At 48.6% G+C, this 18,185-nt stretch overlaps 1 protein-coding gene across 1 annotated transcript in view; it reads left to right on the top strand.

The window, feature by feature from the left end:
• The first annotated feature begins 255 nt into the window (after positions 1-255).
• Positions 256-18,185, top strand: part of JAG1 (jagged canonical Notch ligand 1) — a 34,637-nt gene continuing 16,707 nt past the window's right edge. The window contains exons 1-5 of the mRNA XM_054574057.1: positions 256-848; positions 1,252-1,557; positions 9,864-9,915; positions 15,265-15,519; positions 17,351-17,411. Coding sequence (XP_054430032.1) covers positions 768-848; positions 1,252-1,557; positions 9,864-9,915; positions 15,265-15,519; positions 17,351-17,411 — 755 coding nt within the window. The 5' untranslated portion in view covers positions 256-767. The remainder of the gene's footprint in view (positions 849-1,251; positions 1,558-9,863; positions 9,916-15,264; positions 15,520-17,350; positions 17,412-18,185) is intronic.

Raw genomic sequence — 18,185 nt, 5'->3', positions numbered from 1 at the left:
TAGGCGTCCCTCTGTAACGGACACTCCTAAATTCCTCCCCCCGTTTCTGTCCGACCCAAAGCTCCCGAGGGCGGGGGTCTGCGTTGGGCCTCCTGACGTCGACGGCGTCCTGCGTATCCCGGAGCCCCCAGCCCCTTCCAAGTTCCTCCCAGGACTCCCCCTACCCATCAACCCGGAGGGGAAGGGGCGTGTCTCGGGCGGACACGCCCCTCATGAATATTAATAGGCGCGCATGCGCCTGCCCGGCGCGCTGGGTAAAGGTGGCCAGCCGGGACCGCGGCTCCCAGACGGGCTCTGCGAGTCCCTCTCCGAGAGCCGGGTGGGCACGCGTCATTGTGTTACCTGCGGCCGGCCCGCGAGCTGGGCTTCGGGTTTTTTTTTTCCTCCCCTTTCTCCCTTCTTTCTGTGCAGCTGATCTGAAAGGGAATAAAAGACCGCGCATAATCATAATAATAAAAGAAGGGGAGCGCGAGAGAAGGAAAGAAAGCCGGGAGGTGGAAAAGGAGGGGGAGTGCCTCAAAGAAGCGATCAGAATAATAAAAGGAGGCCGGGCTCTTTGCCTTCTGGAACGGGCCGCTCTTGAAAGGGCTTTTGAAAAGTGGTGTTGTTTTCCAGTCGTGCATGCTCCAATCGGCGGAGTATATTAGAGCCGGGACGCGGCGGCTGCAGGGGCAGCGGCGACGGCAGCACCGGCGGCAGCACCGGCAGAAACACCAGCGCGAACAGCGGCGGCGGCGTCCCGAGTGCCCGCGGCGCGCGGCGCAGCGATGCGGTCCCCACGGACGCGCAGCCGGCCCGGGCGCCCCCTGAGCCTCCTGCTCGCCCTGCTCTGCGCCCTGCGAGCCAAGGTAGGAGCCCGCCCTCTCCTTTCCCTTGCGATGCCCAGAACGCTGCGGTTGAGCGCCGCGAGCGGGGTCAGGAGTCCTCGGTCGCCCGGCTCCCCGCGCCCCAGAGTCTGCACCTGGGCTGGGAGAGCCCCCGTCCTCTTAAATGTACCCTCTAGGCCAGGCAGGGGACGCGTTCGCTCCTCTCTTGCAACTCCGGGGCAGTCGTCGGATTTCTCCCGCACTCGTGCCTTTTTTTTTTTTTTTTTTTTTTGGCCCCGGAATCACGTAGAGTGTTTGCGTTCAGTTTTGCAAAATTATTTTCACTTGACACCGAGGTCTCGTCGGGGCGGGAGGGAGGGAGTCGCTGCTTTACCCTCGAAGAAAACAACTTTTCTCCGTGCTGACCTCCCTTCCTCGCCGGCAGGTGTGCGGGGCCTCCGGCCAGTTCGAGTTGGAGATCCTCTCCATGCAGAACGTGAACGGGGAGCTGCAGAACGGGAACTGCTGTGGCGGCGCCCGGAACCCGGGGGACCGCAAGTGCACCCGTGACGAGTGTGACACGTACTTCAAAGTGTGCCTCAAGGAGTACCAGTACCGCGTCACGGCGGGGGGACCCTGCAGCTTCGGCTCGGGGTCCACTCCTGTCATCGGTGGCAACACCTTCAACCTCAAGACCAGTCGCGGCAGTGAACGCAACCGTATCGTTCTGCCTTTCAGTTTCGCCTGGCCGGTGAGTGACCGACGCAGGCGGGGAGGCCGCGCCGAGGTTCGCACCAGCGCCTGCCGAGTCCTATCTCTTGACAGAGGGCTATAAGGGCCTTGGCTTAACGCAGCGCTAACAATTTTTTTTAGGGTGGAGTGTTAGGGAGCAATATTCGGCAGGCCCCATCCCCGCTGGGGTTTTTTTTTGTTTTGTTTTTTGTTTTTTGCCCAGAGCCCAAAAATGGGGACATCATAGATTTGGGGGCAAAGCTCCCAGGAAAGTGGATTTAACTGCCAACTTGAAGGCCCCAGAGTAAACTCCCCCCACCCCCAGGGGGTCATTGTAGATGATTTTTGCTTAACCAATTAAACGCTGTGGACGGCGATTCGGCTCAATTTTGGCCTTCGAACGCCGTCCAAATTGGCACCCTCCCCTTTCCCGTGAACGGCCGGGAGGGCGGGTGTGTCCTTCCTGGAGGGTGTGGAGGGAACCCGTTTCCCGCTGCTCCCCAGGAGACTTTGGTGCGTGCGGGGGCGCGCTTCGGGTTGGGCGAAAGAGCCGGGGGGCAGCCACTGGAGGTGGGGGGTGGGAGTCTCCGGGCCGTCGCCCGAGCTGCCTCCGCCCCCTGCCGGCCCCTTCCTGCCCTCGCCCCTGCTCGATGTAACCTGTGGCCTCACTTCCAGTGTTTCCCGGGCTCTGGAACAGCTGTGTTTGCAAACTTCCCCGGGAAGGGCGGGGGTATGCCCTTGTCCGGCGGGCACATGGTCCCTGAAAGCTCTCAGGGGGTGTGCCAGGACCTGGAAGTGGCGGCTTGCTAGACACAGCCCCCTGGGTGCAAGTACATAGACCCCTGTTTGAGAGCTGCCCGAGGCCCAGACCCCCGCTGGCAGACCCCAGAGCGAGGCCCTTGCAACATCCCGAAATGGGTGGAAGGAAGATTAGTGAGATTGCAGAAGGGGAGGAAAGGGGAAAATGTTGGTGCCCTCTGCCCCGTTTCTCCTGTCGTGGAGGCGTGACTCATTGCCAGGACCTCGGCTTGGCCCAGCCAGTGGTGGGAGGGTGGGTGGAGAGAGGGGGAGCTCTGTGCCTCGGGGAATACTCTCCACCACGTGCTTTGATGGGGTGCACTCTGCTGCCTCCTATCCGCGGCCTGGTGCTGTGATTCCGAACTCTTGGGAGGAGAGGGTAGAATGTCTACTGTAGTGTGTGTGAAACTTGGGGTGGCTCCCACGTTTACAGGAGCTGGCATTATAAAGTGCCCTCTGCTGTGGAGAAGATAAGACAGTTATCAGAAACGTGCCCTTAAAAGGGGTTTATAAAAACCTGTGAAATGTGGAGTTTTCTGAGAAGGGACGGCTGCTTCTGTTGTGGGATTTCATTTTTATAAAGCAAGTTTATCTTGTTTGTTAATCCCCTATTAGGGAGAACTTTAAGCTAAAGAGGTTAGCCACATTTTTAATCTGGCTGGGCCCAAGTTTACTGTGAATACTGACTGCCCTTGAACATGTGTTTGGAGTTTCAGGAAGGGGCCTGCAGGTGGTTCCACCCTCCAAGAATCAGTCCCCAGCCCCTCGCTTTTCACAAGACCATAAAAGGAATCTTATTAGTGATGTGGAAAAGCTGCAGGCCTGGCTGAGGCTCATTTTAGAGAGAAGGGTCAGCGGATGGATGAAAATAGGGAGCCTTGGTCCCCAGGCTGGCTGGGGAAAGTGACCTAGAAAGGTGTGTCTGTCTCCTTTTGACACTTGGCAGAGAGTCCTGGGTGGGGAAGGAGCAGAAGCGGCATGTGAGGGCAGAGAGATGATTGATTTGCTGGTGCTCTTCTGTGGTTTCAGGCCCATGGGTCACCAACCATGAAACAGACTTTCTAGAATGACGGGGATCGGGGTTGGGGAGGGGGGGTTGCTGCTGGGACTATGCTTCGAGTGTGGTTCTTCTGAAGTTAGGCCAAATATACGTATCACTCGTAAACAAGTCTCCACCCTGCTGCCCAAAAAAACCCTGCTGCGAAATGTAAGCTTTACTTCCCAAGAGAAATCGGAGTTCAGGTGTATTGTTTTAGTTTATTTTTCCGTGTGCGGTTGGAGAGAAACATCATAGTCTGTAACTTTCAAGAATGATTCCAGGCTGAATGTTAACTGAAGTGAAAGCACTCAGGTAGCCAAATAAGGATGGAAGTAAATAAGCTTCATTCAGTTTGCCAATTAAATGTTAATAAGGATGTCTAACTGATGTCCTTGAATAGCTTATGACTGAACTTAGCACAGAATTCAAGATTTAAAGGATATATGGCTTAAAAACAAGTCAAACCTTGAACTTCCAGCCACCTGAGTTCCCAATTCCCTGTTATCATGGATCTTCCCAAATTTGCTGACAGTGGAAGAGCTGTGGTTTGGGGGCAGGGTCACAGGTCGTTTTAGAAGGTCATGTAATTCATGTCTTCTGTTTGGGATTGTGACCCAATTAAACAACTGCTCATGTCAGGAGAGAAAGAGGAGGAAGTGTTTCGGTCAGATAGGAAATATAATCCACGTCCCAGTGTCCATGTGGGAAGAAGCCCTGTAGAGGTAGGACTGCTTACCTGACAGTATCCGATTATGTCCCACTTGGTGTCCACTGCCTCAGCCCCAGTCTTGTTGTTTTCACTGGTGGTTTATAATCCTCATACCAATGCTGCTCCAAGGGTCTTGACTCAAAGCAACTAGACTGATTTACGATCCTCCAGTCAGGGACCCGGTGAAAACATACATGGTGAGAGGTAATTGGGATTAATGAGAAATAATTTGGGAATAACCATTTAAGAAATCACTGAAATGGGTAAGTTGCCCCGCTCAAACTTATTTCTAAATCTCAGTAGTACCTGTTTATTAAAAATATAGTGCCAGTGTAATTAGTAGTACCCAGTCCCAAAAGCTTTTTAGGAACCCCAAACCCCCATAGGTTGTAATGATGCACTGCTGGCTCTTGGGTGAGATGAATCTAGAGATACTTTAGGGGAAGCAATTGAGGTGTCTGGTCTCTCAGCCTATTTTAAGTGGCATTGACATTGAAAAAAGACTTGCTGAGATCAACTTAATTTTTAAGGAAAATCCAGTGAAGTGTGTTTCTTATATACTAGAGAGGTGTCAGCTTTGCCTCCCTTCACTCTGAAGGCCTGAATGAGCCACTGCCAGGGGTTTGGGTAAATGGGATGCCACCGGCTAATCGGGATATAATTGACAGTTCTCGCCTTTATGCCTTCTGTGTTTCCAGTTCCTAAGCCTTCCCAGATGTAATGTGGACATGTGGAGGGAAAAGAGAAGGGGTCCCACTTGAGCCGGCTGATTTCTGCAGCCAGTATGTGCAGTCCATGTGGTCAGCATGTATATAAACAACCAGTACACATGTGTGAGTGTGCTCAGAACAAGGTACTTTCTCCACATGGAGAAAACACCCTTTGCCCTAAGACACCTACCTCAGGAAAGAGGTGAAATGATGTGTCTGCATTGCAAAACTGGGCTTGGGAATGCAGAGCTGTGCTCACTTTGCACCCGGTGTCTGCAGCATGGCTGCTCCCCACATGGAATCCTTATTATGTTCAAGGTACTGGGCTTCTAACAGCTTTTCTTGTCCAGGTGTAACCTTCTCTGTGTTTTCTTCCTCCTTGTCTTGTTTCTTAGCAACTTATACAAACCTCCGGTACTGAGGAGTTTGCAACCCACCAACTCCCCACCCATAATTCTACAGGGACTTCAGACATTTTTAGAGAACTGTGAAGCTTTTGGCAAAAGGACTGTTGGGGGAGTTGGATGGGTAAGGAGGAGACGCAGCAACCATGTAGAGGTGTGTAGCCTCCTAGAAAACCCACTACCGGAATACTGCCTAAACTTAGTTACGACGTAAGAATGAATAATCTTTGGATGTGCATACAATTAGCATGGTAATCCATAAAGGCAAATATTTCTGAGACTTCCCTCTTGGTGAACTTCAGGAACATGTTCCTGTCCCCTCCCCACGCACCCCCGCAGTAACCCCAAGGTTAGGTTCTGAGATACTAAGAAAGGTGACACTTGGCTCCAGCTTTTAAATACATTTTAAAAATTAGAACAAAACCTAAACTGTTTTTCAACTTCAGGAAGATGTATTAGGATGCAAGAAAAGCGATGATTCTTGCGTTTTCTAGAATGCTAGCAGAGCTGAGGTAGGGTTCTGGGTTCAGAAGTGTCCCGCCTTTATTTTGGCTCTTGGGGCAGAGTGGGCTGCCTGTAACTTCCTTGCTAGTTTCTGCTCACTCATGGACTGCCCTGTGGCCCTTGTTTTTGTGTGTCAGTGACATTTGTCACTGGTACAATGCATGTGCAGGGACGAGATTCCACAACATGGCTCCCAGTAGTTAAAAATGATATGTAAATAGTCAAGCATTCAGAACCTTCTACCAGATCAGCCCAGTTTTTATGCACTTTTGGTAAATAAGTAGAAAGGCTTCTTGTTCAGGCTTGCTCGGTGTGAACCAGTGGTTGTGCTTGGCTGGCTTCTCGGTATTCTATCTATTAACCTCGCCACCCTTTTGTAACTGGTGCATTTAATTATCAGTGGGATGCTTTTCAAACAGGTAAGGGTAATGATGGGAAAAGGGTGGGGGCACCTCATTGAGTCTCAAATCTGAATATGAGCTCAGGGGCCCGCTTGGTGGGTCTTTGAGGTGGGCTTTCATGAGAGAATCACCCTTTGTAACCAGATCGGACTCTATTGAAATGTCAAGCCCTGCAGAGTAAATGGCTTTCTATGACTAAACCCTTCTTAGATTGGATGCTGTGGGGTAGTCGTCCTTTCTCCATGCCTCCTCACCTAGCCAAAATCCTCTGGTACGTGAACTGTTTGTGCAAGTGTGTGTGTGCCCACACATGGAATCTCTGATGCCTTTATTTAATGTTTGTGACCAGAGTATTTTATACTCTGGCCACCCAGACACAGACAGGACAATAGTTTGGCCGAACGGGCTGAAATAAGGATTACAGAGAATAATGTGGCCTCTCCAGAAAATAATGCTAATACAGGGCCAGCAACAGGAAGTGACAGTTGAGTCAGCAGAGTACATGGCCCTAGACAAACTCAGGGCGAGTGCCTCTGTACAATGTTCCCATGGGCACATGGGGCATTCCCAGGGTGTGAGTTCCTCGGGCCCGCCTGCTGCAGTGGCCCGGGGTTTTGGACGCTACACGCGTGCCGTTTGGATGGCGGTTTGTTTGTGTCCGTCAGCTTGGCAGGAGTGGAGGCAGCCGCTTCTCAGGGCTTGGTTTGGCTGCCACTGTTGCCAGGAAAAGGAAGCTCCCAGCTGCCAACACAATTACCTTTGTTTCTTACATCCCCCTTCTTAATGTGGCAATTAAGTGCTTACCACTCTGCCCAGTGCCAAGGTAACCACTGTGGAGTGGGATGGGCACAGCACACAGCCCTCCCGCAGCCTCAGTGCTAAGGACAGGAAGGAGGTTCTTGGAGGGGATGTGGTGGCACTGGTGTCTTTGGGCTTGGCTGTCAGGCACCTCCTAGGTAAAATTCCACGCAAATACCCCCAGAGGTCATTCCAAAAGCTGACCTTTCCTCCTTCCTGCTGCATGAGAATGAGAACCTGAGAACCACTGTGTTGCTTGATTTCCTTGGGAGCTGGGAAGGGGCAGAAATGATTCACTCTGCAAACCCAGACTGAAGGTCTGTTAGCAACCCATTCCCTCTGAGGCTTTGCCTGCAGGCTATTTTCCTGGGCAAATTTAAGCAGGGGGAAGATGAAAGCCAGGTGACTCTTCATAAGTCTTAGATTTATAGTATGAAACCAAGAAAAATCCAGATATTTGCTGTTTTTGTTGTGTGTATATGTGTGTGTGTGTGTGGGGGGGGGTTGTTATGAACTCAATTAAGTTTGAACACTCACTGGTCTTCTTGCCCAGGACTCCTTTCCCAGCCCTTGGGAGGGCCTGGTGCTTTTGCTTGGGGTGAGATTTGCAGTGGCTAATTGGGTGCAATGCGATCCTGGTGGATTGTTGATTTCGGCCCTGCTACCCTGCTTTGATGACATAAGGTGTGCGTGGTCTAGATCTGAGTGTCGATATTCTGGGATGTGCAGAGGTCAAGCGTGGGCCTGGGAAAAATTAAACCTCCCTAGCAACTAATAATCATTGTCAAATTATCTTGATTGTCGATCTATAGTGTGGGGATGGAGTGGGTGGTAAGAGTGCCTTCTAATAGGGGCCTTGAAGGGAATCCTTTTCTCTGATGGCTGGCAGGAGAAATCCTCCTGGCCCAGGAGGTGAATCTTAGCTCCATAATCCCTTCTCTGAAACAAGGGAAGAAGGTCCAAGGCACTTTAGTTTATTTTTTGGCAAGGCTTTGTTGCCAACACGGTCGTCTCCATCCCTCGCCTCGTATCCACCTCTGAGGAGGCAGTTTATGGAAAATAATGGCACACAGCATCTAGAGCTCTGCAACTCTCTTCCCTCCCAGTGGGACAGTGTTGGTTAGCAGCTTCTGAAGTCTTTCCAGTTCTGGCCGGGATGAGCCTGGTAGACAGCTTGGTCTTCCAAGTTCTTGTGCAAGACTGAAGAATGCCTTCCTTGAGCACAAAGCAGAGTTAACACAGTCGCACCAGCTCAGTCCCAAGACGCCTTCCCTTTCCATGGAGTTTGGGGGTATTATGTGTTTAGCACTCTGCAAGTCTGTCATACTCTAGGTATCAGTGCATCTAATCAGAGGATTAATTACAACAATATGTGGAAGTGAAGAACGTGGATATCAATGTGACCAGCAAAATGAAGGGCTTAATTATACAGAATCAGTCCCACATCTGGCCTCATTTTGACTTGGCTTGCCTCAAATCAGTAGAGAAATATAATTTCTTGCTGTGCTCAGGGAAGTAATTGGTAGGAAGTCCTAGGAAACTGAGAGGCTGTAGGTAAGGTGTAACTTTCACTTACAAAATATTAACGACGACAACAATGAGTTTGGACCTATGGCCACTAACAGGAGAGGGCTGGGCATGTGCCCTGGCTTGCCCAGTTTTGCTTGCTTTTCTGAGTATTTTCCCACAGTTATCAGTGAACGAAATGGAATCCTACTCTGCTTTGAGTATGAAACATATTTCGGCTGAATTCCAAGGCAGAGTCTATCACAAGATATTTTTATATTCAGCGATTGCCTGCTGTGTCCCTGTGTGAGCAGTAAGCGTGCTTTGAGTTATGAATGAATCTCCTTTTCCCCCGCCTCTGTTCTTGCTCTTACCTTGTAGGTGCCTTTTCTTGGTGAGTGTGTTTCCGCTGACATGGCATTATTTGGTCAATATACGCCACTGTTGCTGATGCATTGGCACCTGACAGTGCAGGGGCACATAAAAGGATACGTGTGCCTTTTCTCCCTCCCCCCTGCAGATATATTTCTCCAGTGCCAAGATAGCAGAAAGTTTATTTAAATCGTGGTGTTTTGTGAGACTGACCTCATTCTAAATTACAGAGATTTGAGTAAGAGCAGGAGAATTTGCTAATGACTTGGATTTGGGGGGTGGGGTGAGGTGGAATTCTGGATAAGCCTGGAAGATAAAAGGTGCCTTCAGTATAATAGCTGGCACCTTGCCAGTGTCCGGGGACTTTGTTTAGTTAGTGAACTCTGATTATTCCTGGAATGTTAGATCATATTGACAGATACGTTCATCAATAAATATGCCCTTAGATGTGTGGTCGTTTCCCCCTTCCTTCCCCAGAGCCTGCCGCCTCAGGCACCCCAAGTTAGGTTGCTGCCTTTGTCTTGGGAGTCTCTGCACCTACCCCCTCTTGCTTCCTAGAGTCACCTGATACTTGTGGGAGCCGAGATGGTCTCACACAGACAGGGCTTTCAAAGGGGTTCTGAAAAGGAAAAGGGGGCCTCCCTGGGGACCGCCCCACCAGGGCCCAAAGTGTAACCTTAGCAATACCCGGCCCTCCTGGATGGGCCCCCTCCCCTGGTACAAAGACCTGGTTCGGTTAGCTTAGAATAAATTCTTTGTGTTTTTCTCATGCACCAGAATAAGGGTCTGGGAAGTTTTAGAAAACTATATGCTAAGTGTTCACCTACAGGGAGGTGGCATTTCCTGATGAGGACTTTGAGCAGCTTGCATGATGACCACAGTGGGCCCCATGCCAAATGAAAGGAGTGAATCTGCGATGGGTTCTGCAGTGGGGAGGGGAGTTGGGTGACCTCAGTTCGACAGCAAATAGAATCTTCATTTGGCACTATGGTTTTGTTTGGTGGAGTGTGCAGGGAGGCCAAGAAAGTAGGACATGAAGAGCTGACCTCTGTTTCTGATTACTGTGTCATTTATCTGTTTGCAGAGGTCCTACACTTTACTTGTGGAGGCGTGGGATTCCAGTAACGACACTGTCCGTAAGTATCACAGCAAAGGACTTGTCTCCAAGTGCATGCATCTGGGAGTGCAGAGCTTGGCATACAGGACCTGTCCGAGCCGGACCTGTCTTCTGGGTGCCTCGGGGAACTTTTACCACCCCCTCCCCCAGTATTCGTGCCCCGCTCCCCAGGGCAGACCTCTCAGTGGAGTCTTTTCCATAACTTCCCCTAGACTTGCTTAAAATATTAAGTGGCCAGGACAGATTCCTGGTTAATTCAGTCCCTGAATATGGGACCTAGATTATCTTTGGAATAGAGATCTTAATGCTTTTACAACTTTAAAACCTTGTAGACTGCTAAAGGATCAAAGTAGTGACTTTTTAGAAGTCCATTTAAACTTTAAGTGAGCATTTAATCTCTCATCTGAAAGATAAAGCTGGCAAAGGTGGCGCTGGGCTCTAAAGACCGACCTTGAATTTCACTTGGTGGGCAGGTGAGCTTCCAGCCGGTCAGGGTTTTCCCACACCGTGTGTGACAAACCTTTCATTGAAGCGGAATTCCAGAGCCTCCCAGCCATTACACTTGCCTTGTCCCTTTCTGAAAGATGATTCTGTTTTTAGCGCAGGTTGCTTTACGGAGTAGCTAAGGTTGGGTTTTGGTGGGGAAGCTGTGGAGGGTGTCTATGGAAATGGCAACAGTCTGGCTTGTAAGGTAGTCTTGCCCCTTTATGGTAACTTACAAAATGTTCTTCCTCACTCGTCTAAACTGTGAGTTCCCTTTTTGTCAGCAGGATCTGGGTGGTTGTCATTGGAAAACTTGATTCACGCTGAAATGTGAGTCTGCTCAGGAGGAAGGGTTGGTCCAACTTTTTGTCTTTGCCCTCCATTCTCTGAGGGTCCATCCCTTTTGTTGCCCTGCCTCCCGGCCCTTTTTTTTTTTTTTTTTTTTTTGGGGGGGTGTTACTGCTAATGACATTTCCCCCTTTTCTTGCCTTGCCTTTGATTTTTTACTTGCCTAGTAAGGGGTTGGTGTATGCTGCGGGGGCTGCTTCCAGGCTGTGTGGCCCAATGGGTCGCCCGAAGCCATTGAGTCACTGTGGAGCCCTAGTGTGCCAGAGACTCCTGGCCGTTTGGATCCCTCCCAGTTTTGGCATCTAAAGGCCAGCTCTGTGGACTTCCTCCCTGAGGGGCACCCCTGTCCCACCGAGGTGTGGTGGGAGGGAGGGGTGTGGGGCCAGCCTTGGTTGTGGCTGATGCCAGTCAGGGTCATAAACACCTGTTTGCTCTCTCCCTCTCACCACAGACGTTGGGATTGTGTGAGTGTTATGTCACTGTGACCTGCTTACAATGGTAACCAAGCACTGAGGCGAAGGGGGGTGGGGGGAGGGAGAAATAGGTTCTTCGGAAACTCTTGAGATTCCACCAGATTGAGATGTTAATATCCTTGATGTGGATCCTAGCTCATTGTAAGGACTGGATCAGGACACCTGTTAGGGCCTGCAAGGGACTCCTGGGCCTTCCATGGCCCCACAGGTGAGGCCCCTGTTTCCTGGGAAGCTGGAGCATATATATAGAACTGCCCACTGTTGTGCGCATTTTGAGGTAGACTCCTTTGGAGCTCTGAGGTGTATCTCATCTGCTGTTGGGTGTAGAACCTCCTCTCTGGAAGGGAATGAGGAGGACGTGGCATAGCAATAGGGCTTTATGACTCCTGAAGAGAGGGGGTGCCTCAGAGTTGTAGAAGGACTGCAGGTCATTGAAGCTCACTTGTGAACCCCAACGAGAAGGTGAGGGTTTGCTAGGAGTGCCTTGTCTACCTGTTTGTTCAGCCTCTTTTGACATTTCCAAGTTACTGAATTCATATTCAAAACCAAATTTGATGTCTTCTCTCTTCAAAAGCAGATCCTGCCTAGGGCCCTTTATGGATGACTGGTATCAGCATTTGAACACCAGTATTGTAAGCTGAAAATCTGGAGAGCATCCTCTCTCTCTCCATCCATATTTCATCCACCTCCAAGTTCTGGAAATCTCTCCAAAGCCGCACTAGACTCCTCCCGCCATCTTCTGCCACTGCACTGGTCCAAGTCACCATCTGCTCACACCTGAACTCTAACAGTAGTGGCTAAATTAGTCCACCCGGACCTGCACTGGTCTTCCTCCAGTGCTTTCTCCATTCTACTGCCATCTTGGTCTTTTCGGAGCATAATGTTTGTCACCTTTACTCTAAGAGCTTTCTGTTGCTCTTGGGCCAGGTCTCCAGCCCACAAGGCCTTGCAGAGCCCTTGTCTCCCTGTCAGCTCCTTCTTAACATGACACATTGTCATCCATTGTATTCAGAGTCTGGTCACCCCACTAGTCCTTTTCTGTCCTCAAGTGCATCACATTCTCCTGTGTGGTACCTTTGCGTATGCTCTTTGCTCTGCCTGGAATGTTTTACTTTTCGTTCTCTCCACCCTCTGTCCATCCCAAGCAACTGTCCTTCATGAGGTCAGACATTGATATGTAGCAACCTAAACAGAGTCGGCTGCTCTTTGGGGCCCAAAGAAGGTGCAGACATTCTGGGTTCAGGTTAGAAGGAGAACCCGGAATTTTGGAATAAGAGAATCCTTTCTCACATCAGCTCTGCAAGCGAACCCTCATGAGTAGAGCCTGACCCCGGCAAAGCGCAGATGCTGTTCATGTGTTGGAAAGTATTGCTGGTCCTCCGGACATCAGCCCTCCAAAGTTATTTCTGTTACATTTCAGGACTGCTGTATGTAAGGGTACAAATTTATCTCTCTGTCCCAGAGCAAGTGGCTTCAGTTTATTGTACTGTTCCATAGATATATAAATGTGAACAGGCATTCTCAAGACCAGGCTTTCCTGCCCTGTCTAGGTCTGTGGGTTGGCGAGGTCCTGGGGTTATGCTCAGACTCGCCTTTTATTACCTCCTCCTCGGCTTGTCGTAGGTGCTTCATGCTCCACCTTAATGCAGTTGAAGATTGCAGGAAGGCTTGGTAATAGCCTTTTTCAGTCATGAAGCTAGACTATCCAGTGAACTACCCTACCCCAGATCCATGTATAATGCCCCAAGCTGATCGGAAGTGCGATTCAGGCAGTTTAGAAGGAGGCGGCAGCAATCTTGCTTTCTGTAACCCAGATGCCAGAAAGCGTGTCACATACTCCCTGCCACTCAGCTGTTAGGAAACGTGTCACACAGGTGTGATATGAGTTATACAGATATGTTAGACACATCGAAGAGTCTGAAATAATCGCTTCACAGCATTTCTTCCCGGAAATTAGTAGAAAGCATACTAACCTATTGAAAATGACTAAGCTGTTGAAAATGGTATGTCAACCTGTGCCTTGAGGATTGGCTTGGGCTCTTGTCAGAATTGTTTGTTGTTAATACCTGCCTGAGAGAAGCTGGAGCCTTTGAGCCATGGCAAGTGTGTTTAAATAATTCATTTATTAGTAGCTCATAATCACATGGTAATAGCTCACTACACTTTTTAATTGAACCAGCAGAGCAAACACAGTTAATGGAGGGACATTTTTGTCATTCTTTGGCCGGTGTTTATTTGCGAAACTTACGTTAGTAAAGTGTTTTCGGCAAGAGGTTCTCTGCGTGCTGCCCTGTAAGTCTGCCGGTATGTGGGCTTGTTCACGGCTTGTCTTGCCCACATGACCGTTAAAGAAACCCAGAGGGTGAACACTGGGGTGATGTTGGAAGTGGAGTGTGGATGAAGCCACTCAGGCATTCCTCCTCCTCTGGTCACCTGTAGGGTTTGCATAGGCTTGTAAGTGAGCACAGGCCCTGGGCCTAGAAAAACAGGTGTGGGTGGGTAGGAATCACAAAGACATTGCAAGTAGGTTCTAACACGGTCTCTCCAAGGTGGCCTTCAATTTGACAAGGCAGCGAAGGGTTGGGGCTGGCAGGTTTAAGAAAACAAACACAAGACCAGGCTGGGGTGCTGACTTAGTGCCTTGCTTCCTTTTCACATCCCTCCTCTGGCCTCCTGGCACCTGGTGTTGGGTGCTGCTTTAGTACCTGTCTCTCTCCTACTAGACTCTAAGTGGCCTCAGGGCAGCAAACCACTGTGATTCCTCCTGAGAGCTGCCTGGGCTCTGGACTGTGTTTCCTCAATAGGCACTCTTTAAGGAGCATGACTTTCTCAAAAAACACCTCAATCTATCTCTAAACTGGGGCGAGTTCCTTTTTTTAATCTTCTTTCTGCACAAAAAGTAAAAGGTGAAAGGTGAAATACATTAAGTTCTTAGTCTTGCTATTTGAATGTCAGCTTAAAAAGTGGTAAAGTCTTGCTTGGTGTGGCTCAGTGGATTGAGCGCCAACCTGCGAATCAAAAGGTTGCTGGTTTGATTCCAACCAGGGCACATGCCTGGGTTACTGGCCAGGTCCCTAGTTGGGGGTGTGCGAGAGGCAACCAGTTGATATTTCTCTCACACATTGGTGTTTCTCTCCCTCTTTCTCCCTCTCTCTGCTTTTCTCTGAAAATAAATAAAATCTTTAAAAAATAAAAAAGCAATATTAAAAAAAGTTGGTAAAGTTTATAATTTTTAGAAAACATAACTTTACTCCTTGGCTTCCAGTGAAGAGTTTGGAAGTAGATTCTTTCTAAAGCAAGACACAAAGCTCTTAAAATCTCTCAGAAGAGAAATTGTAACCTTGGCCTGGAATAATGAAATTTCTATAAGCAGTATTCCGTAAAGGGCTGCTTCCCATACTGTGTAAAGAGCTTTTGCAAATCAGTGTGTCCAACAATGCAGCAGAAAACTTGATAAAGAGAAACAGGTGACAGTTAACAGGAACAGATAAATGGTTTTGTAAACATGTGAAAGGGTGTTCACCATCACTTAGTTAAATGCTAATTATAAGAGATAGTTCATTACCTATCAGGTAAAGATCAGAAAGTTTGATAACATAGTGTTGGGAAACAGTTTCCTGTACTGGTGGGAGGACAAATTAACAGGACTTCCTTCTTGGCAATTTGGGGATGTCTGGGATTGTGCATGGCCTCTTCAGTCCAGCACTTCCATTTCTAGGTTAGTTCTTCCTGATTGAACCACACAGATGGGCAAACATTCAAGAATGTTCATGTGGCTTTGCTGAATAGCCAAAGGCCAAAACAACCTCATTGCACATATGTCAGGACTGGGTAAATTACCTCACTGTAGTTCCAGATAGTGAAATACTATACACCCATTAAAAAGGTGAATGGTACCAGTGGTTGCCACTGGGGATGGGGATTTTCATTTTCTGCCCTTTTTTGTTCTGCTTGAATTTTGTACTCTGTGCATCAATGATTAAAAATAGCGGAAAATGGTCAGAGGAAAAAGGCTCTGATGTGAATGTTAATGCAATTAATATTTTTTTTTTCTTTGCCTCTAGAACCTGACAGCATTATTGAAAAAGCTTCTCACTCGGGTATGATAAACCCCAGCCGACAGTGGCAGACCCTAAAGCAGAACACAGGGGTGGCCCACTTTGAGTATCAGATCCGTGTGACCTGTGATGACTATTACTATGGCTTCGGCTGCAACAAGTTCTGTCGACCCAGAGATGATTTCTTTGGACATTATGCCTGTGACCAGAATGGCAACAAAACTTGCATGGAAGGCTGGACGGGCCCCGAATGTAACAAAGGTGCGTGGGTGTGTGCCGGGTGGGTTAACCAGCTGCCATGGCTGTCACTTTCGGTGTCCAGTTCTCACCCCCCGCGCCACGGTCAGGTGGCTATCTTAGGTGGGGTGATATTTTGGCTTTTTTCTGGGCCCGAGCCCCCAGCTGCTCTTAGGGTTGGCTGCAAACAGCGAACAGCTGTTCCCTCTCTAGAGCACTGTTTGTGGCCAACCAGGAGCAACTCCGTGTCCTGTCCCTCCAGCTCAGTCTGAGTCACTGACGTGGGGTTGCAAAGGCCAGGCCCCTTTGCTTTAAATCTGTTACAATTCATGCTCTAGAGTCTCCCCTGGGACCAGGCTGAAGCCAGACTCCAGCTGAGACCATGTCCTTGCTCAGCTCCTACCACTGCCCCATCTGCTGCCCTCTCCCCCTTCCTCCTGTACTAGAGTCCTCTTCTCAAGCTCTGCTTCAAAGGACTGATCTAAACAGATACCAGGTGGGACTGGGTTAACCCAGTCAGCATCTGAACAGATGACCCTGTAGGAATTGACAGCCAGCTGAACCCAGGGTGGCCTCAGGGCAAACTTTCACTGGGCATCTTGTGGGGCTGCGGCATTGGGGCGGGGTGCAGGGCTGGTGGTGCACCAGGCTTTCTTGCTTGTGTAGAATGGAACGCATCCACAGTAGCACAGGCATACCTTGGAGATGTTGGGGTTCAGTTCCAGACCACCACAGTAAATCAAGTGTTGCAATAATTCCAGTTTTAATCTCTTTGCTGAGGAAGGATCTTGCCATCAACTTGTAAAAAAAAACAACACCCCACATCTGTGAAGTACAGTAAAGAGAAGTGCATAAAATGAGGTATGCCTGTATAAGCTCTAGGTGTGCCGCCTACTGCCTAGCCCCTTCTACTAGAATTCAGTGAATTATCACATTCGCAGACATCCACACAAGAATCTGTGGTCTTTATATCTTTACAAAACTTTAAGGCATAGCAAATTGATGGGTAATTCTTGTTAATTATAATAGGCCTTCACGGATGTTAATGTACTCGACTTATTTCACACAATTTGATAAATTGTTTTAAGATAAACTCATTAGAAAGGAATCTTAGAACTGCGGTTAAGGGACAGGGCAGAGTAATTTGCAGGTCTCCTTGGCAGAACTGTTTTTTTAAGTAATGAGATAAGAGTTCTTAAAGGATGGCATTTCTGGGATCCAAATGAAAGATAGAATTGATAAATATATTTTTTAGGTAGTTGATGTTCTAAAAAAATCAGTAACAGTTTTATCGTATTTTTATGTCTGTTCACATTGTTTTTTAAAATAAAGGAAGCAGAATTGCTTTGTGAGGATACTTTGGGGTAGCTGCTGAACTAGCCAAACGAAGGCAGCCTCATTCTCTTTGTTAGTCCCATGGGAGTTTTGGGACGCCAGGCATTTGGGGGAGCTTTGAGGAGGCTGGGGCTCATCTGAACTCTGCCCTGATGGGCCAGAGTGGGTGAGATGAGGAAGGATTACACCTCCTTTTTTTCTTTTGTCAAGGGTGGGAATTAACAAGGGAGCAGGGTAGCTATTGTGTAGAAAGACTGGATGAAGACCCCCTTCCCCCATCAACTTGCCTGCATTTTTGGCCCCAAAAAGTATCATGTTTTGAGGATCTGCTAGCGTGGCCTTGAAGTTTAAAGCTGGGTTTGTTATTTGGGCACCTCCCATCTTCCTCTCCTTACAATGGACTTGATATGAGATCTCTTAAAATCGTGGATTTTGCAGGCTTAACGTCCTAGGCCGTTCTCATGGCGGCAGCAGGCCAGAACGAGCAGTGTACTGATGCACCCTTCTGTGTTTTTTACAGCTATTTGCCGACAGGGCTGTAGTCCCAAGCATGGGTCTTGCAAATTCCCAGGTGACTGCAGGTAAACGACTATACTGTTTTTGCTGTTGCTGTTGTTGTTGTTGTTTTTAATAAGCATTTTTTAATGCAAGAAGGGGGACTGACTTTATTGTGAATGCATTTCTTTGGAGGACAAGAAAGCTTAAAATTCAATTAGGCACATCCGAAGCTTATTAAATTATACCAGCTGTCCAGTGGAATGCGCACACTTCTCTCATAGAAAAAAAGGAAACTCTTATGGGCATAGTCAGTGACTTCATGTACTGACTCTTCTGTAAATTGATAACACGTTTTTTGTAATCTTCCCCTTAATGTGCTAATGGACTAGATGGAGGGATGTGGGTATGTTTCTTTGCGTCTGTGTCCGCCCCTGTCCTGGTTTTCTGTCTCCCAACCCTCCCCCACTTTTCCCATCAATAGGGGAACGTGGAGCATTCTTTAGAATGGGATTAGTACAATCTCCTGGCCCCTTTGCAGGCGGGAGACAGGCCGGTGCTGAGAGGTTAATGGCTGCGCTGGAATCTTGTCAGTTGAGCCTGATGAATGTAGACTTTGCTGCTGGCCTTTGAAGTCTGTTCTTTTATGGTCCCAGACAATGCAGAAGCCAAACCGAGACCTACCCGACTGCTTCATGATTACAGTTTTTGGAACTTTTTGAAATATACATTATACCAATTTGGGAAAGACTTGCTTTGGGAAATATTGTTGCTGCTGTGGCATTTTTGACACAGTCTCACAATTTACTCTGCCTTCTCCCGTATGATCAGCATTAGCAGATTTAATGTGACATTAACTG

This window comes from Pteronotus mesoamericanus, unplaced genomic scaffold, assembly GCF_021234165.1.
Source record: "Pteronotus mesoamericanus isolate MK-2021 breed Mesoamerican mustached bat unplaced genomic scaffold, CSHL_Meso_final contig_25, whole genome shotgun sequence".
Lineage (NCBI taxonomy): Eukaryota > Metazoa > Chordata > Mammalia > Chiroptera > Mormoopidae > Pteronotus > Pteronotus mesoamericanus.
Note: the sequence above shows the minus strand (reverse complement) of the source record. Positions and strands in the feature narration are given on the sequence as shown.